The sequence below is a fragment of the Pezoporus flaviventris genome, unplaced genomic scaffold, assembly GCF_033815535.1.
Source record: "Pezoporus flaviventris isolate CSIRO_AGI_PZ_B2104156 unplaced genomic scaffold, CSIRO_AGI_Pfla_v1 ptg000008l, whole genome shotgun sequence".
In the NCBI taxonomy this organism is placed as follows: Eukaryota; Metazoa; Chordata; class Aves; order Psittaciformes; family Psittacidae; genus Pezoporus; species Pezoporus flaviventris.
The window spans coordinates 3,996,558-4,020,188 of record NW_026892556.1 but is presented as its reverse complement, the minus strand read 5'-3'; the positions used below and the strand labels follow the sequence as shown (position 1 = coordinate 4,020,188).

The following is a 23,631-nucleotide window of genomic DNA, read 5'->3' as shown; positions in this document are numbered from 1 at the left end:
ATATAAAAGGCAGCATGTGATCTTTGGTCATTATTGCCAGTGATGAGCAAATGTCATGTCACTGAGGCGCTGTTTTCTATGGGGACCTTTGGCTTGGAACAACCCCTGTCATCTCCTGTCACCAGCCCCAGCTCCCACACTGGGCTTCTTGAGGGTTCTGCTCGAGTGGGGGTTTCAATGGCAGAGACCAGCCATTACTGGGAATGGGGCTGGTGGCTTGGTTTCTAACAATGATGAGTACTGAAGGTGGATCAAGAAATGATGCAGCAGATAGTGAAGCACGTCCAGATTACACTCAGCCTGAGGGGGGTTTGTTACTTCAACTGGGTCTTACCACTTACCGTGGTGGTAGTGACAAGGCTGGTGGTGGCAAAGGCAGCTCTGTCCTGAGTAAAGGGAGGGCTTGTCATGCACTCGTTGTGCAAGAACTTCAGCTGCATCCGTGCTCACACTCCTGCAAGGTTGCAGCTTGCTCCTGGGTCCCAAAGCAACCACGTTGATGTGATGTTTCTCTGTCTCCTGCAGGTTCTCCGTGGAGGAGCCAGTCAGCGCCCACTGACCCCCAACCAGAACCAGCAGGGACAGCAGACTGACCCACTGGTGGCTGCTGCAGCTGTCAACTCTGCCCTTGCCTTTGGGCAGGGGCTGGCAGCAGGGATGCCAGGTAGGGCTCTGGGGAGCTGCATGTCGCCAGGGCAGGGCTGAGGAAGCTGTGTCTGTGTCTCTGGGGGTGTCCCATTCACCTGGCATTCAGCAGCATCCTGGGTTTATTAGGGTTTGGGATTAATTTCTAGCTTTACAAAGCATTTTTGAGAGGCTGTTAAATGTAAACCCCACAATCTGACAGTAGTTAAATCAGGGTTTAGGTGTCCGGGTGACAGATGTTATCAGCTGCATTGCTGGAGGTGCATTAGTAGTTTGTGTACTCAGTTGCCTATGGAAAGCTGCCTTCAGGTTTTCTTGTGGATCATGTTAGCTTATGGGATCTTTAGTTTAAAACCTCAGAGGTGTCTTAGTCCTGTTCATTAGCCTCCTTTCTCCATCCCTTCCAAGTGCTTGTCTTTAAGCAGGATAGGGCCTTCCCCTGACTCATTTCTTCAAGGCAAATACTGGTGGCTTAAACACAAGGAAAGAAAACAAAGGAAAGGAAGGAGGGTTTATTCTCATTTGCAGTTCTGCAAGAGAGGAGCTGCTGTGTGACTTCTGCCTCTGCTCCATGGGGCTAGGGGAGAAATGCTTCTGACATTCCATTATATGGAATATTCTTGTAATGGCAAAGGGCACATGCAAGTATGCCTGGCTGGTCAGATGGGACAGAACAGGATTATTTTGACCTCAAGAAGGGTCGCAAGGTTGTTACATGGGTTTTTTTATGGTTTAAGAAGGCTGTTGCTGTATTAAGTTATGAAGTGGAATGTCAGACTCTAGACATGTTTCCAAACAATCTGCAGAGCTCCTTAAAGCTTCATTAGTGGGGTTTAGGAGGGTTTATTTGCAAAGCAGATGTCCACAGAGAGCATTCTCTTTCTGGCCTCACCTTAGAGAAGCACTTCACTTCATTCTGAAGGATTTATTTAGCTGTAGAATCATCATAGAGTCCCAGACTGGTTTGAGTTGGAAGGGACCTTATAGATCATTCCAGTTCCGACCCCCTGCCATGGGCAGGGAGAATTAGATGGCAAGGTACCTAAATACCTGTATGCTGCTGAGAGTCTGTTTCTTTGTGTACAACCAGCATATTTGATTTAGGAGGTTGTATTTACCTATATTGATGTGATACACACCTTCAGGAATCCCTAACTTGTGTGCACACTGAACGGCTTCACTGGGAGAGTTGGAAGTACAGCATGTTGATGTGGGTGTAGAGTTGCAGTACACTTTCTACTTGCAATGGAAAAGAAAGAGTGCTTTGGTATTATAAGACCTTTTTTTTATGTGTATAACTGAATTGACACTGAGGGTAATGCTAGTGTAGTAGGTTTAGGGATAAAAAAAAACTTTTTTCTACCTGAAAATCTTACTAGTGTGAAGTTATAAACTGTTAATACAGTTCATTCCTCTGCAGGAGAAGTGGAGCTGCCTTTTTCCAGGCAGATTTTCCTTTCACAGTCCTGTTGCACCACGCTCATCTGAAGGTGATGGATCTGCCCTGAGCTGTGTTGCTTGTCACCTTACCTCTGCCCCTGTAATTTGCTTCTTCAGGTTACCCAGTGCTGGCTCCTGCTGCTTACTATGACCAAACGGGTGCTCTGGTGGTGAATGCAGGGGCCAGGAACGGTCTGGGGGCCCCTGTCCGCCTGGTGGCCCCCGCTCCTGTCATCATCAGCTCCTCTGCAGCTCAAGCAGGTGAGTCCCAGTCCCAGCAGCTGGAATTCTGCTCTAACCTTGGTGGAGGGAGACCTGAACCCTTCGGGCTCTGCTGGCGATGATGACACACTTGCCCTCACTGAGATCCCTTGTGGGGATTGTTGGTGAGAACATCTCTGTGCTCACTGTGGGCTGAGCCTCCAGAGCAGCCTCACGTGGGCAGCACCACATGAACTTTTGTTTTGCAGTTTCATGACAGTTCCTTAAATTTCATCAAATCCCAGCCTGGTTTGGGTTGGAAAGGACCTTAAAGCTCCTCCAGCTCCAACCCCTGCCACGGGCAGGGACACCTTCCACTAGAGCAGCTTGCTCCAAGCCCCTGTGTCCAACCTGGCCTTGAACACTGCCAGGGATGGGGCAGCCACAGCTTCTCTGGGCACCCTGTGCCAGCGCCTCAGCACCCTCACAGGGAAGAGCTTCTGCCTAAGAGCTCATCTCAGTCTCCCTTCTGGCAGGTTAAAGCTGTTCTCCTTGTCCTGTCCCTACAGGCCCTTGTCCAAAGCCCCTCTCCAGGTTTCCTGCAGCCCCTTTAGGCACTGGAGCTGCTCTAAGGTCTCCCCTTAAGGAGCCTTCTCTTGTCCAGGCTGACCCAGCCCAGCTCTCTCAGCCTGTCTCCATAGGACTTTGCTGGCATCTAGTTTCCCACGTAATAAAAGCTTTTAGCCTCTGTAGAGCTCCCAAATGATCACCTTGCGTAAGATGTTACAAGCCTGGCCTTTGCCAGGAGCTGGGTCGGGTTTTATTAGGGTTCTTTGGGAGTTCAAGGCTTTAAAAGCCTTTTTTTCAGGCAGAATCTGTACATGTAAGCAGTCTTTGCCAGGGTTAGTAACAGATTATGAAATGGGCCTTTTAATTGTTTCCTTGTAGCTCTTGTTTATTTTGCTTTTTCTTTTACTTTTAGAACTGGCTGAAACCCAAAAGCCCTGGAGTTTGATGTTCCTGGCCCTCCCTGCAGGGTTGTGTTTCAGGCACTAAAGGGCAATTTTGCTTCTTTCAAAACTTGTGTTTCTTAAGTGGATATTGCCCAGTGTGTGCCTGTGTTGAGTTGCACGTTGGATCTTGGGAGAGAGGGGTTGGTTTTGTGTGTTTCATCCACACAGCTCTCATAATCCAGGCAGTTATAATAAGGAGGCACTATTGGTATTCAGGAGCTCTGTGCAAGACTTGTGGAGCTCGGGTATGAAGTGAAGACACTTTGTGCAGAGTTTGAGGTAAAAGGGACATTTTCATCCTGAAAGGAAAAGGTTTCTAGTAAATACAAGGAAACTGCTGTGTTTTAAGTGCTAAAACTGGTGTGGAAATGGACTTCTTCAGTCTCTGCTTCTTCCTTTGCAGCGGTTGCAGCGGCTGCAGCTTCAGCCAACGGGGCAGCGGGCGGCCTGGCAGGAACCACAAACGGACCATTCCGCCCTCTGGGAACTCAGCAGCCCCAACCCCAGCCCCAGCAGCAGCCCACCAACAACCTGGCATCCAGCTCCTTCTATGGCAACAACTCGCTGAGCAGCAATTCCCAGAGCAGCTCGCTCTTTTCTCAGGGCTCTGCCCAACCTGCCAACACTTCCCTGGGCTTCGGCAGCAGCAGCTCTCTTGGTGCCACACTGGGCTCTGCGCTGGGAGGGTTTGGGACAGCAGGTAAGAGCACAGGGGTCTTCCTGGGGAAGAAAGAGGTGTAGACAGCTTTACATGCAGTGAGGGGCTGTGCAAGCTGCTCAGCCATTCATAGAATCCCAGCCTGGTTTGTTTTGGAAGGGACCTTAAAAGCTCATCCAGTTACAACCCCTGCCACGGGCAGGGACCCTTTCCACTAGAGCAGCTTGCTCCAAGCCTCTGTGTCCAACCTGGCCTTGAGCACTGCCAGGGATGGGGCAGCCACAGCTTCTCTGGGCACCCTGGTGCCAGCGCCTCAGCACCCTCACAGGGAAGAGCTTCTGCCTAAGAGCTCATCTCAGTCTCCCCTCTGGCAGGTTAAAGCCCTACAGGCCCTTGTGCCAAGCCCCTTTCCAGGTTTCCTGTAGCCCCTTCAGGCACTGGAGCTGCTCTCAGGTCTCCCCTTCAGGAGCCTTCTCTTCTCCAGGCTGCCCCAGCCCAGCTCTCTCAGCCTGGAGATTGACTGGAAATGGAAGTTAAATCCATGTAGATTAAATGGTGATTTTCCCTTAGCAATACTTTGGCTTTCAAAATGTGCAGCGCTTGCTGGTGAAACTGCTTTTAGTAGATGATACAATTCGAAGTACCAAAGTAATGAACTTGTTTGGTTGTACACGTGATCAGTCATCCCCTTGTTGCTACAGATTAAGTTTTAAAACAGGTTTGGATGTCCTTGCCTTTACCTGCCGTGCTTGGTGGAGGCACTGGGCTAACAGGGATTGGCTCGGGAGCAGTATCCACCCATGTTCAAACTCTTCTTACCTCAGGATAATGTCTGAGTAACTTCTCATGACTTCAAAAAAGCTGACCTGAGGTGCTTTCCATGCTTTATTCTGGGAGTTTTTTATCAGACACCAAGAAAAGGTCATTTAATGTGGTTGCAAGAAATGCTCCACACGCTTTCTTTTCATTCCTTTGTTATAGGCAGTTGGAGACAAAGATTTTTCTCAGAATAAAGCCAAAGCAGAAAGATGTCTGTGGATTGGGTATTTTTTATTCCTTAGGTTTGTGTTTTCTGAAGTACAACAATTGTTTTAATTACTGCTTAGGCTCAGAGGTAGTAATTATCCTGAACTTCCCTGCTTTCATCAGTGTAAGGGCAAGTTAAAACATGCCTTTTGAGCCTGCTCCATCCAAAAAGACTGAGGCACATCCTGTCGCTGCATCAAATCCTGGTGTTAAACACAAGTTAGTCTGGATATTTGTCTTAAGCCTGAGATTTGGAGCCATCTTGGCTTCAGGGAAACAGGATTCACCTTTTCTGTTTCAGTTTAACTCACTGAATTCAGTTAAGAATTTGCTCAATGCCAAGATGCACAAACGTGTTTTCCCTCAATCAGTGGACAGAAATGTGAGGTTCTGGCTTCTAGAGCTTGTGTGCAGCCATGAAAGGTGCTTGGTTCATTACAGGTAACAGTTTCACTATTTATTAAGCAAGAATTTAATGCAAAATTGATTTTTTTTTCCTCAATTTGACAACACATTTAAAGAGTTTGTCTTTGAGTATTGAGACAACTCTTCAAAATCCATTGGGTTTATGTGTTCAATCGACTTCTGATTCCCATCTCAATGAAGCTGGTGCGAGCAGGAGCTGGTCTCTGATGTAGTGAATAATGAACATGAGGATTCCAAGCAAACATACATGAAGCTGTACATGGTCTTGAGTAAATAGGAGTAGATCAAATCTCATTTTGGATTTGGTTTAGTTCTGATGGCCAAAGAGTAAAGCCGGGATTCAGACTCATTTTTAACTCGGGGATTTTCTGCTTGAGCATCAGCTGTGGATTTAATGAATGCATTTCACTGGGGCACATGCAGCACCTGTAGGAAAACAGCCTGGTGCTATATGGCTGCTAATGGGTGCCCTTCTCTGGCTGTCTCAGCAGCTTGTTGACATCACCCAACTTGACTCTCTTCCTCTTTCCAGTTGCTAACTCCAACACGGGCAGTGGCTCCCGCCGAGACTCCCTTACAGGGAGCAGTGACCTGTACAAGAGGACATCCAGCAGTTTGACACCTATAGGACACAGTTTTTATAATGGCCTTGGGTTTTCCTCCTCTCCTGGACCTGTGGGAATGCCTCTGCCCAGCCAAGGACCTGGCCACTCGCAGACTCCGCCACCTTCCTTATCCTCACATGGATCATCTTCAAGTTTAAACCTGGGTAAGAGCCACAGTGCAGCACTGCAGGTTGCTGCTGTGCTCTAGGTGTGACCACCCCTGCACTGTTGTGTAGGTGAGATACCTGCTGCAGAGGGCCTGCTCTTACTCCTGCAGCAGGGTCTCTGCTTGTGTAGAAGGAGGTGAAACACTGAAGCAGGAGCTGTAGCATCCATGGTATAGAATCATCAATCATTTAGGCTGGAAAAGACACAGTACCATCAAGTCCTGTGTTTGACTCTTGCAGCAGTTCAGCTGTAGATAGGAAGGTTTCATAGAATCATAGAATCACAGAGTGGTTTAGGTTGAAAGGGACCCTAAAGCTTATCCAGTTCTAACCCTCTTGTCCTGTCCTTACAGGCCCTTGTCCAAAGCCCTTTTCCAGGTTTCTTGTAGCCCCTTTAGGCTGCTCTAAGGTCTCCCCTTGAGAAGCCTTCTCTTCTCCAGGCTGAACAAGCCCAGCTTCCTCAGCCTATCTTCAGGCTTCATGAGGTTTACATGGTCCCACCTCTCTGTTAGTTCCCTGTTTGTTCGTCCCTAAGTTAGAGGTAACATTCTCAAGTGTTTGAATGACACACTTTTTCTTGCACAGATCTTGGTAACAGCACTTATTGTGTGTTGCCCTGGATTAAAATAGAGAATTGATACAAAATAAAACAAGACATCTTGTCAGATGGTTTAAAATACCCATTAAGTTTTCAATAAGGAATGAACTTAGAAGTCAGCTTCTTCTTCTAACCACAAGATGCAATCTTATTTGGAGCAGCCCAGAGCTCTTGGCTGAGGATTTTGTGTGGTTGTGTTTGAAAATCTGCCATCAATGTGGCCTTATCAAAAAGCACATCAGTGCATGGGAGAGACTTCCTTAATTCTGGTAAGATGCATTACTGTATACAGGGTACATCTTCTGGAAGAGCTTCTAGTTAACCCAGAGCTCTTACCTGTAATAAAACAGATAAAGCAAGTGTTAAAGAACAAAGCAGTGCTCACCTGAACTTCCTCAAGTGTTCATTTCCAGGTATTGTAAGCAAATAAGGTAGGTTATTCCTTTTTCTGCACCAGTACTTGCTCAAAAATCTCTGGTTTTATCATGTATCTGTCTGGATTTAACAAAACTTGGTTATCAGAACAGTTTTCCATGCATGTGTGCACTCATAAAATGCTGTTTATCATGTTTATTACATGCCTGTGTGATAAACTGAATGCTGGCTAAAGGGTAGCATGGAGCCGTAATAAGTATGATTTTAAGATCAAGTTTAGATTTACCATCTTCCCTTGTTCAGAGCTTTAATGGAATTGGAAGGGGTTTAGCTTTATTTATGCAGCTGTACAGGCCTGAAGCTGACAGTTAAATAGCTACAATAAATTAATGCTGAAGCCTAAGCAGACTCAAATCAGGCCCTAGAAAGAGTTTGTTACCCCTGCAGGCAGATAGAAGAATGAATCTTCAGAAGTGGCTCAGGGATGGGTTGGATCTGTTTGAGAACAAACTGGAAGGAGAGAGGAGTTACTATTGACCTGGATGGGTTGTGCCCCAGAAGTCACTGTGGGCCTTCCCATCGTGAGCTGCTCTGAGGTTTCTGGCCTTTGGTGCTTGACTGGTGAGTTTCAGAAGAGCTTGATTTGGGAAACCTGTCCCCATTGCGGTCTCTTCATTCCCAGGATGATGTTCAGCATCTCCACTGGGAGACGTGGGAAGAAAACTGGAGTAATTTGTGGTTTGCTTTGGATCTCCAAAAAGATCAGAAGGTTTTTCTTTTAAAACCTCTGATGGAGACATTTTCTGTACAAACTGTGCTTTCCCTCTCAACTCCGAGATAATTCATGGGTGACAGCAGTGTGAGGGCTGCACTCCTTCCTCTTGACAGCTCTTTGCTGGTGATCAGGAACTCATTTTCCATTGCTGTGACTCTGACTTGCTCCAGGCTTTCAAAAAACAAGTAGTAATTCTGAGCTCTTGGAATGCCGTGGGTATCATAGGTACACCATTGCTGGGCTTGTCCCTGTTGGTTTTCCTTTTACCTGTGCAGTGATTTACTGTTCCTTTGCATAGCCTTGTGGGGAACGTCACTTGGTCACTTTGTGGAGTTCTGCTCAGTCAGGTAGATAGAGAAGATGATGGCCACACCATTGGTAAGGCAGTGTGAGACAGAGATGTGACCAAGGAGCTTTCAAGTCTCCTTCTCCTTGAGAAAGGGCAGGTTTGGCACCAGCTCCGTAGAAGTCAGAACATGTTCACCCAGCTCAGAGGCAGGAGAAGATAATTAGGCTGTTATCAGATACTTCATTCTCATGTAGGGTTTCCTGCATGGGAGCTTCCTCCAGGCACTGCTGGAGCTGCAGAGTGCAGCTCACTCAGCTGTTCCTTTAGGTAGTATCGATTTCAGGCAGGGTTGTGTGTGCAGCTGCAGGAGAAGGTGTGTTCTCTTTCACACATCCCCACCACCGTTTGCCCTGAAGGTCTCCCTTCTTTTGCCAGGACTTTCCAGCTTTGCCCTTTCTGTTCCCGTTGGCCTCTCAGCTGGCAGATTCCCATAGGATAACAGCAGTTTCCTTGGGAGGACTTTGTCCCACCTAGAACATGCGTACTCTCTGGAGGCACCTTGTGGTCTCTGACCAGCAGAGGGATCCCGAGCCCTGCAGGAAAGGGAAGAGTCCTCTGTAGCTTGGAATCTGAAAGCTGATATGCAAGGAAGTGGTGTTTCAGGGTTTAAGCTGGCTCCTATCAGTGCACACAATGCACTGACTACATTGTGAATCATTGCCTGTTCCCCCATCCCTGCTGTTGGGTAACAGGGTGGATTTTTAATGGGGTGGACATCTTCAGAACGTTTGTGAAAGCACAGATTTAAAAAGTACTTATTTATTGCTTTTAATTTATTGTTATTTGCCTGTATTTAATAATGATTTGGGGGTTTATTGCCTTCTTGCTGCCTTTTTCTTGCCTAATTTCATCTTAATCCTGACTCCCATCCCCAGTGTGCTTCTTATAATAGAATCACAGACTGGTTTGGATTGGAAAGGACCTTAAGATGATCCAGTTCCAACTCCCTGCCATGGGCAGGGACACCTCACACTAGACGATGTCACCCAAAGCACTGTTCAGCTTGGCCTTGAACACTGCCAGGGATGGGGCAGCCACAGCTTCTCTGAGCACCGTGTGCCAGCGCCTCAGCAACCACACAGGGAGGAACTTCCTCATATCCAACCTGAACTTCCCCTGTTTCAGTTTAAACCCATTCCCCCTTATCCTGTCACTACAGTCCCTGATGAAGAGAAATCAGTCCTTGACACAGCAGCAGGGTAGGTGTGGGAAAACCTGAGGATGGAGGAAAGGGGACCTGGAAACAAGAAGTGAGTGAAAAGCTGCCAGCACTGGGCTTGACATGTGTCTGGTTTAGGCAGTTTTGACACCAGAAGCTCTTCCAGCCTGTTCCTCACTGAAACCTGTAGTAGCTGTTCCTAACTGAGCACTGAGGATCGGTGCTGGACCACGTCCCCATCCAACTGATGTGGTTTCCTTGCAGGAGGGCTCACAAACGGCAGCGGCCGCTACATCTCAGCTGCTCCTGGAGCTGAAGCCAAGTACCGCAGCGCCAGCAGTGCCTCCAGCCTCTTCAGCCCCAGCAGCACGCTCTTCCCTTCCTCCCGCCTGCGCTATGGGATGTCAGATGTGATGCCCTCCGGCCGGAGCAGGCTCCTTGAGGACTTCCGCAATAACCGCTACCCCAACTTACAGCTGAGGGAGATCGCCGGGCACATCATGGAGTTCTCCCAGGATCAGCACGGATCCAGGTGGGCTTTAAAAACCTCGTGCTGTGGGGGAGGCTTTTGGGAAAGCTGCTCTTTGAGTCAGCATCGTTTGCAGTTTGCATCCCATCCTGAAGGAATGAGGCAGAACAGGGAAAAGGAGGTGTGAAGAGCCAAGTGGTGGAACACTCTGAGCCTTCTTTTTAAAGGCTGCCTGGGTACCAGTGGGGATAGAAGGAGTTCCTCCTCTGAAGAGGAGCTTGCTTGCTTTGCAGTTTGCTAGCTAGGCCCACTGGCATAGCTTAACTCATTAGGAAGAGCTTTCTGGACACAAGACCGTGAAGCACTACTCTGCTGAGATCCACTTTGCTTGGAGTGAGGAGGTTTTTGGGGTACCAGCAATGACGTGTGGCCACGGACCTCATGGCTGCCACCACGCTCAGGTCTCAGATTGCTGGATAAGGTGACTGCATCTAAGATTTGCTTTGCAGGAGCTTAGTGCGTGAGGCTCTTGGAAGGGTTTGGATTAACAGCTGTGTAGAGGGTGTATGTGCCAGCAGCGTCACACCAGCCCTGTTTTCCAGGTTTATTCAGCTGAAACTGGAGCGTGCAACCCCAGCAGAACGTCAGCTCGTGTTCAATGAGATCCTCCAGGCAGCCTATCAGTTGATGGTCGATGTGTTTGGGAATTACGTCATCCAGAAGTTCTTTGAAGTAAGTCTGTGTTCCCCTGCAAGTCTTACTCTGCCGTATGTTGTCCTGAGGTATTGGATGAGCTCATGGAAACCCTGATTTTTGGCTAAACCAGTGGGTATCTGTCAGCACTGCTGACATCTCCTCCCGCTGGGCTGTTGAATCGTTCCTATTGGGGTGACTGATGCGGGACTTGCAAAGATTCATCTGAAAAGGAACGCTTTGCTTGGAGATGGAGGAGGTGTAGGAATAAATAGCCACATACTCAGGAGATGTAGGCCCAACAGAGCATTCATGGGTGCTGTGCCGAGCTGTCAGTACTCGTGTTTAGGAGCAAAAGAGAAACTTTCCCAGTGAAGAGCATCCGCTGGAGCAAAGCGTGGTGGTGTCACACCAGGAGGCTGGGCAGACACACATCTCTTCTCCTTCAAACAGGGCTGTTCCTTCCCCACCAAGCCCTTGTGGTTCTTCTGTCCAGTAGTTTTGTATTGACCCTGTCAAGGGTTAGAGAGCTGGCACATCTCACCCTGGTGGCTCCAGCACCTTTGACTCGAGTTTGTTTCACATGTTGGGCACGTCTGACAGACATAGAACAGACACTTGGCTTGTGCCTCTTTACATCCATTGAGGTGTCGTGGGTGTTTTCCTTCTTTTCCATAGGCACAGTTTATCACTGCAGTGTGACAGCAGGGGAGGGCTGCTGTGACACTTGGCCACTTGAGGGTTTTCATACACTCACAGGTCTGGGTTGAAGGGAGCTTAAAGCTCATCCAGTTCCAACCCCTGCCACGGGCAGGGACCCTTCCGCTAGAGCAGCTTGCTCCAAGCCCCTGTGTCCAACCTGGCCTTGAACACTGCCAGGGATGGGGCAGCCACAGCTTCTCTGGGCACCCTGTGCCAGCGCCTCAGCACCCTCACAGGGAAGAGCTTCTGCCTAAGAGCTCATCTCAGTCTCCCCTCTGGCAGGTTAAAGCCATTCCCCTTGGCCTGTCCCTACAGGCCCTTGTCCAAAGCCCCTCTCCAGCTTTCCTGCAGCCCGTTTAGGCACTGGAGCTGCTCTAAGGTCTCCCCTTAAGGAGCCTTCTCTTCTCCAAGTTCTGTGCTTGTAGTGATTGGTTTTCATCTCCCCAGTTTGGCAGCCTGGAACAGAAGTTAGCTTTGGCAGAACGTATCCGTGGGCATGTTCTGTCCCTGGCTCTGCAGATGTACGGCTGTAGGGTGATCCAGAAGGCCCTGGAGTTTATTCCCCCAGACCAGCAGGTAATTGTAAGTCTCAATTTTAACTTTCTTCTTGATGTTTAACGTTCCTTCCCCTTTGGTACCTGACCTGCGACCTCCTGTTTCCTCTTGTGGCTGGTGTTCTTTTGGTTTGGTTTATGGCATGGTTGTCCTGTTCCCTGTGCATGAGAAGTACGTGACACCATTCTTGGGTCTTGTTGTCATTTCCTTGTTCCACTTAACTGGCAGTGGTGTTGGTTGTCTGTTAATTCCCTGAAATCAGATTATGTATGTAGGGGAAACTGAGAATGATGGTGAATTAAAGGATATTTTTAAATCCCTTGATGGAAGCAGTGCCAGGGTTTTGCTTTTAATATACATTGAGATATCACTGCTTTGATATGTGGGTCAATACTCTGCTTTCCTACAGTGAGTAACTCCTCCTCATACAGCAGTTCCTGTCAAGCCTGGCCTGGTGTTACAGAGATGTGGGTGATAGCCAGAGTCCCACTCAGAGCTCATTAATAAAGCAGCTCCTCAAGGGTTTTATGAGCGATGAATTAAGATGAGAAACACACAGGGCAAGCCAGCTAATAAAGGTGTTGGGAATCATGATGCAGGAATCTCAATGTAGGTTATTACATTGAAAACTGAATGAGGCTTCAGGAATGCTCATTTCCCTGTAGGCTGAGCCAGAGCGAAGCTGCTGCTGCAGCAGCAAGGTGATGGCCAGGGTTTGCCATTGGCTTCCTCCAGAATGGTGGTTTTGAGGCCTCTGTGCTCCTGGGTTTGTGCCAGCTGCAAACCTGAACTCAGCTGCTTTTGGAGTACCCAAAGCTGTCATTCTCTGTTTTCTGATGGTGAAGGTTTTGGCCTGCACGTGGGGTCCATTGGTCACAGCTAAACTTCATCTGCACATGCCTTCATTAACTCGCAGCACTAACTCGCTGTGTAAAATACTAGCAAGTTCTTACCCCACTGTAATCACACATGAAGCTGACACACAAAGAAGTTCATGAAGTTTGGACATTTGAGAGTTCTTTCTCCTGGAGCGGAGCAGAGGAGGGAATGGGGGATGAACAGTATCATTGTGGATCACGAGATGTGGATGCTCGTAAGAGGACACTCATGTTTAATGAAAGAAGGGCTTTATCTTCCATTCATCATAGTCTTGGTTTCTGGAGCACAGCGAGCTTCACCTCAGCACCTGGAGAACTTCCAGGTGAAAGTCCATGGTGCATCCTTCATCCCGTTCATATTCGTGGCCCCATTCAGCAGTGCAAACTGTGCATTTCTCAGCCATGAGCCCTGCTGGTGCTTTCTGTTTGTCTTTGTGTCCCCAATAGAACGAGATGGTTCGGGAGCTGGATGGCCACGTCCTCAAGTGTGTGAAGGACCAGAACGGTAATCACGTGGTGCAGAAGTGTATTGAGTGTGTGCAGCCTCAGTCCCTGCAGTTCATCATCGATGCCTTTAAGGGACAGGTAAGGCCTTGGCCTCTCATCTTTTTATTCCTATGTGTTGCTTTGAATAGCGTGAGAGTGGATGTAGCTTGTTCAACCATAATGCATTTCAGCAGGTATCTGTCGAAAGGGTAATGCAGCAGCATTAGGGAACCTGAAATCTCTTGGTCGTGTCTCTGTTACCATTTTTGTGCAGGTAGATCACAGGAAAGCATCCTTGCAAAACCCTGTTTGCTTGGAAAATCAGGTATTTCTGGCTGATGGAGGGGAAAGCAAATCTCTTGCTAATCTATCTTCATAGTGAAGGTGGTGAGCAGGGTTTAGTGATGGGTATAGCAAACTCCCAGTATGATCGCTGGCTGTGAGGGGATCCTTAGAGGGCTGCTGCTTCCCGAGGGTGTGTGCTGAGAGGAGAAACAGGAATTGCAGCTAGAAAGGGGAGTTTCTTGCACTTCATTTTCGTGTTTTTTCTTGTATCCTCTCCTGAATTGGTGTCCTGGCTCTTAGTTGTGCAGCTGGCTTTATTCTGCCCGTAGTCAGCTTCTCTTCCATTACAAAAGCACTGGTTTGGGTGTTTCCAGCTTCAGCTTTGGAGGAGCATTTTGAAGTGTTGAGGGTTTTGCCACTGGGATGTGAGGATAGCCTGGGGTTATTACAGCAGGAACCAGCTTTATTCACTTGGCTGCTGCTGAAACAGCAGGGAAAGTGGGGACTTGCTTGGCTGTGTCAGAACAAGCAGGGTTCCAGCTGGAAACTTGCTCAGCAGATTTGCTGGTTAAGAGTTTAGCTTTGCACCTTCCACTAGGGAACTGGGCAAAGTCAAAATACCTCTGGGAGCTTGGCTGGTGGCACTGGTGCTTCCTTGACCAGTTGCCCCAGTTTCAGCTGAACTTGCATATGGGAGGTTAAAGCCATCACCTCAATACTCTTCCTGCAGTTTAATTGCACTTCAAGTCCTGTTTTCTTGCACAGTTTACTCAATAGTTATTAAAAATGTGTAGAATGTCAATTTACTTCAGTGCTTGGATTTGCTGCTTTCGGTCATTTTAAGCAGCCAAGTGGGACTTTGTGCAGCAGTAATAAAATGTGTCATGTTCTTAGCAACAGCTTTGGTAATCCGTTAGAAATGAGAACGAGGGCTCTTTGTTGTCTCTTCTCTAAGCACAGTTAAGGCTTTTAAACAAATCCACAGAGTTGAGGGGAATCCTTTGCTGAGCATCTTTTAACTTGTGTGTGTCAGACCATTTCTTACATAGCTTCAGCTAGGTCGCTGGCCAAGTGTGCTGGGTTTATTCTTCTGAAGCAGTGTTTAATAAGGCCTGGTTATCCTGGTGGTCTTTGTATTAATAAAGAGGCTTTAGCACTTGTTTCCCTCTTTGATGAAAGGGCAAGCTGCAGCACAGGTAGGGATGTGATCACCAGGTAGCCCTGTGGCCGTGGGGCTCAGATGCTTCCAGTTCGTGCTCTCCAGAGCTGCAAACTGTCATTACTTCCCGTTCCTGGGAAAACCTGCCATGTGTTCACTTAATTCCAAAAGGTTTCTAGGATTCCCAAAGACTAACAGCAGCCTTGCTGCCTGTGCTTGCCTGTCCTTGTTGCACGCAGGTTTTTGCCTTGTCGACACATCCATATGGCTGCCGTGTGATCCAGAGGATCCTCGAGCACTGTCTTCCTGAGCAGACCCTTCCCATCCTGGAGGAACTTCACCAACACACCGAGCAGCTTGTTCAGGTCAGTGTGGGAAAGGGGAATGCAGGTGCTGTGAGGTGTTTCTCAGGTACTGCTTTGTATTAGGAAAGCTCCCTGGCAGCCTGTTTTGGGATTGGTGCTGGACACACTGGTGGGAACACAGGGATGCTGTCCCTGAGGAGGAATGGGAAGGAAGAGACAGATAATCATTGTTAATTGTTTTGGCTATGTGCAAATAATCCATCAGGTATCAAAGTTGTAGTTAACTTCCCTTATTGAAAAGGAGCTTAAGTATTGAGTGGGTGCATGTCCTAATGCTTCACTCCAGGCATCACCGTGCAGGTAAGATCAAAGAGGAGTAAGAGAAGAAAGTGCAAAGTAGTTTGGGCGCTTAAGGTATGTTGGTTCTATGCAGACCCCCTTCCTGTCTGCCTTCCCTCTTCCTGAGGACCTGTTTTGCACAGATCCAGGTATTGGGGCACAGTGGGTATAACAGCAAATGAGCCTGTCCTGTATGCAACCTGTGTATTTAGCACATGGAAACCTGTGTATTTAGCAGATGGAAAACGGGAAGAGGTTGGGCATGGAGGGGAAGCATCAGGTCATGCCTCTGGTACTGCCAACTGGGAAAACACTTTGTGACCTGAATACACACACATTCACAATGTGAACGTGCATGAGAACAGTCCCCATAGCTAGAACCATGACACAGTCCTCCAAGGACGTGTGATTTTGTTTGTCTGAGCCTGGAGAAAGCAAAGAAACTTGCAATAAGCAGAGTATTGACATTTCGTGCTGTAATTTGTACACAGATGTAGCATTTTACCCCCTGCTGAAGCTCTAGCATGCACATTGCCGTAGAAGTAGAAAGTATTGACGTGTTTTGTACAGTAGATACTTTAAGTAGTGTTTAGTTCAAGCTTGTAAGTCTTAATGCACAGTGGGAACTAGTTTGATATTAATGGTTCCTGTCCACGTTTTGTCACACACTTCTGCTGTCTCTCAAACAGGATCAGTATGGGAACTATGTTATCCAGCATGTACTAGAACATGGTCGGCCCGAGGATAAGAGCAAGATTGTAGCAGAAATTAGAGGCAACGTGCTGGTGTTGAGTCAACATAAATTTGCTAGGTATGAATTTGTTCCTCAAAGTCTCCACGCCCCGTGGGAGCATGGACACATGCTGGAGTTGCCCAAGAGTTAGGGGTGGGGTGCAAGGAGGTGAAAGGAGGTGAAAAGAGCTTTTTGCTTAACAACAGAATGCTATTTATAACCGCTTATAAAGCGGGATGAGTGACCGGTGAGGTAAGTTTTCCTGGTCATGAAGGAGGATGGAGATGTGGAGGAGCAGCTCTAATCCAGTCCTGGAATGTGACCATGACTTTTGCTGTGTGTTGGCTTCATTTTGGTTTGGTGGTTTTGAAGTGGTCACTATCCCTTGGTTAGTAACATGCCATCAGAGCATTTCACTGCTCCTGGGATGCTGGGTCAAGCCGCATGGGAATTCGGGAAATCCATGGAGCCACAATCCTCTTTTCATCTTACTTTTCATGGAAGAAGCTGGGCTTTTTACTTGCCAAGTCTTGCAGTCCCTTTGGAGACATATGCAATGTGATGCCCTCTTAGGGAAGCTGCAGCAGTCTGGGATTGTTAGTCCAGATACTACAGAGCTACACGTGGGGAGAAGCAAAATCCACCTTAGTGGATGTCAAGGCAAAGTTGTACTTCCCACGTTTGTAAATTCCTTTTGTGTGTGTTTCTGGCCTTTGGAACATGAAGGCTGAGCTCCTCAAAGGCTCAGCATTTATGGTTAGTGAAATAGAGCTTTAATACTTGCAGACACAAGGAAAGTGTAACATTAAGAATTAGAAGAGAGCTCTCTTAATTTTGTTATTCAGATTCCTGTCTTCCTGACTTGCCTTGCTCTTTTAATTCCTAAACTTCTTTCCACATGAAGCATTAACCTAGTGTAAGGTCTCCCCTGAGCTGAGCACTAGCTGAGGCAAACCACTTGGTGATTTTGTGATTCCAGGGATGTGGAAGATAAGACTAGAAAACTCCTCATCCCCTTTCATGTATCCTATTTAACCTGGCTCCCTGGAGAGCAGAGGCCAGTCATCTAATATATGAAGGAATTTTGGGAGTTCTCTGCCTTTGCTAAGATCTTAAGTTCCTGAATAAGCATTTCCCAGTTGTTCCGACCTTGGGACTCTGTTCCTGTCGAGGTCCAGCACTGAGAAAACCAAACAAAGAGCAACTCATATGCTGCTCTGATGGGTGTGTTGAGAACAGACGCTGATCTCAAACATAGCATCACTCAGAGCTGTACAAATTGGAGTGAAATAAAACCTAAACCAGTCCTTTATCTGAATTCCCACTTGGATCCCAAGCTTTTCGATTCCATGTTGCTGAACTACTGTGCCAGCACATAGAATCATAGAATCAGCCAGGTTGGAAAAGACCTTTAAACTCATCCAGTCCAACTATTCCCAGCACTGCCAAGGCCACCAGTGGCATGAGGCCTCGTCTCCACGGGGTGTGAACACTTGCAGGGACGGTGACTGCAGCCCTGCCCTGGGCAGCCTGTTCCAATGCCTGAGCACCCTCTGGGGCAGGAATTGTTCCTCAGCTCCATCTAAACCTGCCCTGGTGCAGCTTGAGGCCGTTTCCTCTTGTCCCATCCCTTGTTCCTTGGGAGCAGAGCCCAGCCCCTCCTGGCTCCATCCTCCTGTCAGGCAGTTGTAGGGAGCCATCAGGTCCCCCCTGAGCCTTCTCTTCTCCAGACTGAACACCCCAGGTCCCTCAGCCGTCCCCCATCACACTTGTGCTCCAGGCCCTGCACCAGCTCCGATGTCCTTCTCTGGACCTCTTCTAGCATCACTCTCTTGTAGCGAGGAGCACCAAATGGTCTGCCCTCGCTATTAGGAAGAGATCTCCTTGGGGTTGGAGGGGAAGCCCAGTGGAGACATTGCATGCCCACAGATTGTCCTTCTTCTGTTGTTACAGCAACGTGGTGGAGAAGTGCGTCACTCACGCCTCCCGCACGGAGCGTGCCATGTTGATCGATGAGGTGTGCACTATGAACGACGGCCCTCACAGTGCCTTATACACCATGATGAAAGATCAGTACGCCAACTACGTGGTGCAGAAGATGATTGATGTGGCAGAGCCAGCTCAGCGGAAGATTGTCATGCACAAGGTAAGCAGCTGCCATCGATGGAGAAGGACGTAGAGGGCTCCTCAGGATTGCTTTTGCCATTAGCATTTCCTAATGATGGCTCTTTCAAAGCTGGATATGTAAGATCTATACACTTTGGGTAGGAGCTGAAAGATGAAAATGTGAAATAATGAGATGCCATTTGGACTTAAAACAAGCTGGTTGCTTCTAGCAATCTCTGCTGACCTAGTAACCTACTTCCACACTAGCAAATGCTGCTAAAAACCATCAGTATTCACTGCAGCAGCACTGTTGGAGCCTGGCGAGGGGCCTCCAAAGGTCTGGTGATGGCAACATGCTCGTCCTCACTGAGGACAGTGTTTGTGGATGAGAGCAGCTCGGTGCGGCTGGGCCAGACCTCTGCACACCCACAGCACGAGCCTTCTCCCTTCTTGTCCTTGCCCTTCAGCCCTGTTAGGGCGGTTGGGTAGCTGTGACACTGCGCTGCTGTGCCTGCAGCCCCTGATGAAATCCTTATTGCTCAGGTTTGAATATGGTTCTGATGACAGACTTCATAGAATCCCAGACTGGTCCAGTTCCAACCCCTGCCATGGGCAGGGACGTCTTCCACTAGAGCAGCTTGCTCCAAGCCCCTGTGTCCAACCTGGCCTTGAACACATCCACAGTTTAGCTTAGTGCTACAAGGTTTGAAGCCTGACAGTTTCAGGGCTTCATATTTGTCAAAAAAGAAGAGATTTTGGACTGAAACAGGCATTGCTGCTGGTCCTACCTCCCAGGGCTGTTCTCCTGCTGCCCCAGGGGCAAGAAGTGCTAGAAATCAGGTGATAGCTTCATTTTCATGCTTTTAAGGGTCACGTTTGTGGGTCTTTGTGCTTGTAACGAATGGGAGAACCCAGGCTTTTGGACGTGTGGTGGAACTGAGCTGGTTTTCTGCAGTCACATGTGTTTGGGTGTGTTACTCTGTACAGAATAGCAGCTACAGCCAGACCTCTTGTTAGAAATGAAATACTAATACTGGCTCAGGAAACCCACATTTATGTATTTATCAAAGCAACAACTGTGAGAAGCGTCAGGTATTCGCATCCCGATGAAATCAAGTGTGTTTAAGAATCCTTGAGGAAAACAGACCAAGTGATTTCCGTATAAAGAAGTGGGTATTATCTGCATGAGGGAGCTGATTTTTCCCTACACAAGGCAGTTAATCAGTGGATAAACACCGCACTTGCAGCTAAAACAATCTTCAGGGAGGTTAATTCTTCAGTTTAGGAATCATTCAGAGTCGTTCTTTGAAACCAAAATCTGTATTAGTCCAAAAGAAAGTGTAATGGAAATACACGGCAAGAATGACCTGTGGCTTTGCTGATCTATATATAGAGGTGTGTATATTAAAAGAGTAACATAGAGATGATCTTTACTGACACGTTCTTCCCTGTCAAGCAAAGTCTTTTGAATAAAATGCTAATCAGATTATCAGTGTGGCTGTCAGAAATAGAAGTGGGATGACAGCTAAATAGGACTGAGTGCAAGTGAAGAGCTCAGCCACGAGCTGAACGGAAGCCTGGGAAAAGTGAGTGTACCATGGAATCCCAGCCTGGGTTGGGTTGGAAAGGACCTTAAAGCTCATCCAGTTCCAACCTGCATCGGCCGTTGCTTTTGGGTTGTGAGTTTGTGGTGGTGTTAAAGACATATCTTAAAGGTTAAAAGTCATTTTAACAGTTAAAAAAAGTCTCAGAAATGAAGAGGAACAAAGAAGGAATGATTTGACCTGGGGAGCTTTCCTCTCCCTAACCTCAGAGCAGCAGTCAGACCTTGGAAATGGGATGTGGCAGTGGCCGGAGCATCGATTTCTGACTGTTCCAAGGTGGAGCCTTAGAGTGAAATAGGAATTTAAACAGCTAGAAGCTGACCCAGTGAAATAGGCTGAAGTTGGTGGGGATTGCCCATGGGAGTGTTCTGTTTGGTCCTGACTTAGGCAGGTAATGGCACTGTGCTGCTCGAGGAGCGCATCCCGTTCCGGCTGTTTCCTCGTCATCCCGTCTGCAGCTGTGAAGCGAGGCTGGCACAGGGCAGAGTGAAAACTCCACTGTACATGTATTCCTGAGGGAACCAGCTGGTGGTGTGGGGTATTTCTCATCTAGTGAGGAAAATGAATTGCTCTGATGTCTCGTTCCTCTGAAACTGTCCAGGAGAGCGTCAGCAGCTCCAGTGCCTTAAGGGGAAACCTGGAGAGGGGCTTTGGACAAGGGCCTGTAGGGCCAGGCCAAGGGGAATGGCTTTAACCTGCCCGAGGGGAGACTGAGCTGAGCTCTTAGGCAGAAGCTCTTCCCTGTGAGGGTGCTGAGGCGCTGGCACAGGGTGCCCAGAGAAGCTGTGGCTGCCCCATCCCTGGCAGTGTTCAAGGCCAGGTTGGACACAGGGGCTTGGAGCAAGCTGCTCTATGGAAGGCATCCCTGCCTGTGGCAGGGGTTGGAGCTGGAGGAGCTTTAAGGTCCCTTCCAACCCAAACCAGGCTGGGATTCCATGACTAATTAATGTGATTACAGCAAACAGCACATTAGTATTGCAGGCACTGTGCTCTGTTGCTCTCCTGAGCAGGCAGCACCCGGAGCTCACCCAGGATTGCCATGACCATAATTCAGGTCCTTTAAGCTTCGCTCTCTCTTCTTTTACCTCCCAGATCCGGCCTCACATCGCCACCCTGCGCAAGTACACCTATGGCAAACACATCCTGGCCAAGCTGGAGAAATACTACATGAAGAACGGGGTGGACCTGGGGCCTATTTGTGGTCCCCCAAATGGCATCATCTGAGGTGGCGCATCGGGGAGCAGCACCCTGGGCCCCGCCAGCCAGCAACCGCCACGATTCCAGTCCACAGGCAGAAAAGGTTTAAAATGGTTGCTACAAGAAAAAAAAAAAAAAACAACAAAAAACCAGAGAAGAAAAAAAAAACACAAAAAAAAAATGAAAAGCCTTTGTAAATTTCTTTAATTTTATTATGCATAACATGTACTAATTATTTTTTTTAATTAACTAATTGCCCTGCTGTTTTACCGGTGTATAGAATACTTGTACATAGGGATCCAATGTACATGGAAGGCCACGTTTTTGTTCACTGTTGTATCTATATTCCAATTGTGGAAACTTTCAGGGTGGTTGGTTTGAAGAAAAACAAGAGAAAAAAGAAACAAAACCCCAGGTTTTAATTGACCTGCCCTTGAGCAAATCCCTCTTGGGTTGGTTTCCTTCTCTTTTTAGTCCAAACTTGAGCCGACACAGAAAAGGTTGAATCTTAGTCCAAGGGCGCCTTGGACGCCGTTGATAAACGTGTGGAAAGAAATCAACTCGCTGCAGTTTTAAACAAAGAATGAAGTTTTTGAAACTTTTTAATTGCTTTTTTTTTTTGTTGTTGTTGTTATTTTTGGTTGGTTTTTTTCCTCTTCTTTTGTGGAGTAGAACATGCCGAAGGAGGGGAGTTTAGCTGGTGGCCGGGGGGACAAGGCGATGCGCGCCCCACCAGGTTTTAACGCAAGGGCGGGTGTACCTGGTCCTGTTAACGGTGAGAGACACCATTTGATTACTTAGCATGAGGAAAACAAAATCCAACTCAGCTTTGGTCTTGCTTCTATAAATATATAGTGTATACTTGGTGTAGACTTTACATATATAAAAATTTGTAGTATTTTCTTGTTTTGATGTCTGATCTGTATCTATAATGTACCCTAGTAGTGGAACATACTTCTGACTGTACAATTGTACATTTGTAAACCTCTGTAATGTAAATGTGGAGAAGTTTGACTCGACATCGAACCCGTTTTTTGGTAAGAAAACAAGAAAACAAAAAGAGAATTAGCCAAACCTGTGCATTTCAGTGTATATTCACACCTTTTATGGTCGTAGCATATAGTGTTGTATATTGTAAATTGTAATTTCAACCAGAAGTAAATTTTTTTTTCTTTGGAAGGAAATGTTCTCTTTATACAGCCTAGTTCATGTGGACAAGCAAAAAGAGTAACAAGAGATGCTTGGTTTTCTTTGTCACCTCGTTGGACAGTAGCGACCCTTTCTAAATGTTCTACACCCCCCCCTCTGATTCAGTTCCAAATAGTGGTTTTTTTGACTCTTACAAAGTAATGGTTTTTGCTTCTTTTTGTGACAGTACGAAACAAGAAGTGCAGAAGTTCCGGCTCCCCCTGGTTTTTTCCTTACAATCAGAGCCCCTTTTCACCTTGTAAAGTGTGAATCACCTCCCCTTTTTGTACAGAAGATGAACTGTATTTTGCATTTTGTCTACTTGTAAGTGAATGTAACATACTGTCAATTTTCCTTGTTTGAATATAGACTTGTAACACTACACGGTGTACATTTACAGAGCCTTGTGTATATTTCCAATGAAACTTTTTTGCAAGCACACTTGTAACCATATGTGTATAATTAACAAACCTGTGTATGCTTATGCCTGGGCGCCTATTTTTTGTAACTCTTGTGTAGATTGTCTCTAAACAACGTGTGATCTTTATTTTGAAAAATACAGAACTTTGGAATCTGGCTCCGTGGCTGCTTCCGACGGCTCCAGCATCAACATCCCTGGGTCTGTTCCCGGTTTGAGGAGCAGCCATCCCCATGGCAGCCGCCCTCAGCACCGGGTGCGTGTTGGGAATGAAGAGCAGTGACCCCATGGCCGTGCCTCCTCCCTGAGCCTCTGGGATTCTGCACTCTTAGGCAGAAGCTCTTCCCTGGGAGGGTGCTGAGGCGCTGGCACAGGGTGCCCAGAGAAGCTGTGGCTGCCCCATCCCTGGCAGTGCTCGAGGCCAGGTTGGACACAGGGGCTTGGAGCAAGCTGCTCTACTGGAAGGGGTCCCTGCCCATGGTTGGAACCGGATGAGCTTTAAGCTCCCTTCAACCCATCCCATGATCCTGTTTTGGCTGTTTGCATCCCCAGTGCTTTGGGCAAGTCTCTCCTCTGGGCCTGTACGAACCTGTAGCTCCTACAGCCTCCATCCTCTAAGCTGGAGATGAGCAGCCAGCTCTTGGCTACTTTGAGTGCAGCAAAGAGCAGGGTAGGGAAAGGATTCTCTGCTACCTCTCGCTTGTGGTGTGCTCTGAGTTGCTGCAGCTGGGTCCGGGCCCTGCGGAGCTGTTCCTCATCCTCTGCTTCACCTTCAGGGTGTGGGGAGCAGGGAGCTGCTCCGGGCAGGCATGGAGGGGATGCTCCAGCAGCACCCAGTGATGGTTCCTGGGTCATGGAAGGCTCGTGTTCCTGAGGACTTTGTTCCGTGCCCAGGAGCGGTGTTGGGTTTGGGGCTGCCCTCACCCTCTGCCTGCACTGTGTCCCTTTGTGCCCTCATTCCCTGTCTCGGCGCAGCCCCAGCTCTGTTTTCATCCCTGTGCCATTGCCCAGGGCCGGGGATGTGGGGAGAAAGCAGCCTCTAGCAGTGGGTCCTCACCCATTATTCGCTGCAGTGAG

The 23,631-nt window shown here is 47.9% G+C and overlaps 1 protein-coding gene across 7 annotated transcripts in view; it reads left to right on the top strand.

Annotated features, from left to right (window-relative positions):
- The window catches only part of PUM1 (pumilio RNA binding family member 1), a 63,348-nt gene extending 40,635 nt beyond the window's left edge, over positions 1-22,713 (top strand). For 4 of the 7 annotated variants that reach the window (XM_061449987.1, XM_061449990.1, XM_061449989.1 and 1 more), the window contains exons 11-22: positions 526-664; positions 2,203-2,346; positions 3,703-3,999; positions 5,942-6,178; positions 9,702-9,969; positions 10,509-10,638; positions 11,749-11,883; positions 13,182-13,319; positions 14,904-15,029; positions 15,998-16,119; positions 17,995-18,187; positions 20,844-22,713. In XM_061449987.1, the coding sequence (XP_061305971.1) occupies positions 526-664; positions 2,203-2,346; positions 3,703-3,999; positions 5,942-6,178; positions 9,702-9,969; positions 10,509-10,638; positions 11,749-11,883; positions 13,182-13,319; positions 14,904-15,029; positions 15,998-16,119; positions 17,995-18,187; positions 20,844-20,975 (2,061 nt within the window). In that variant the 3' untranslated portion in view covers positions 20,976-22,713. The remainder of the gene's footprint in view (positions 1-525; positions 665-2,202; positions 2,347-3,702; positions 4,000-5,941; positions 6,179-9,701; positions 9,970-10,508; positions 10,639-11,748; positions 11,884-13,181; positions 13,320-14,903; positions 15,030-15,997; positions 16,120-17,994; positions 18,188-20,843) is intronic. The other 3 variants (XM_061449992.1, XM_061449991.1, XM_061449988.1) reach the window with 1 other exon arrangement.
- Positions 22,714-23,631: the final 918 nt, after the last annotated feature.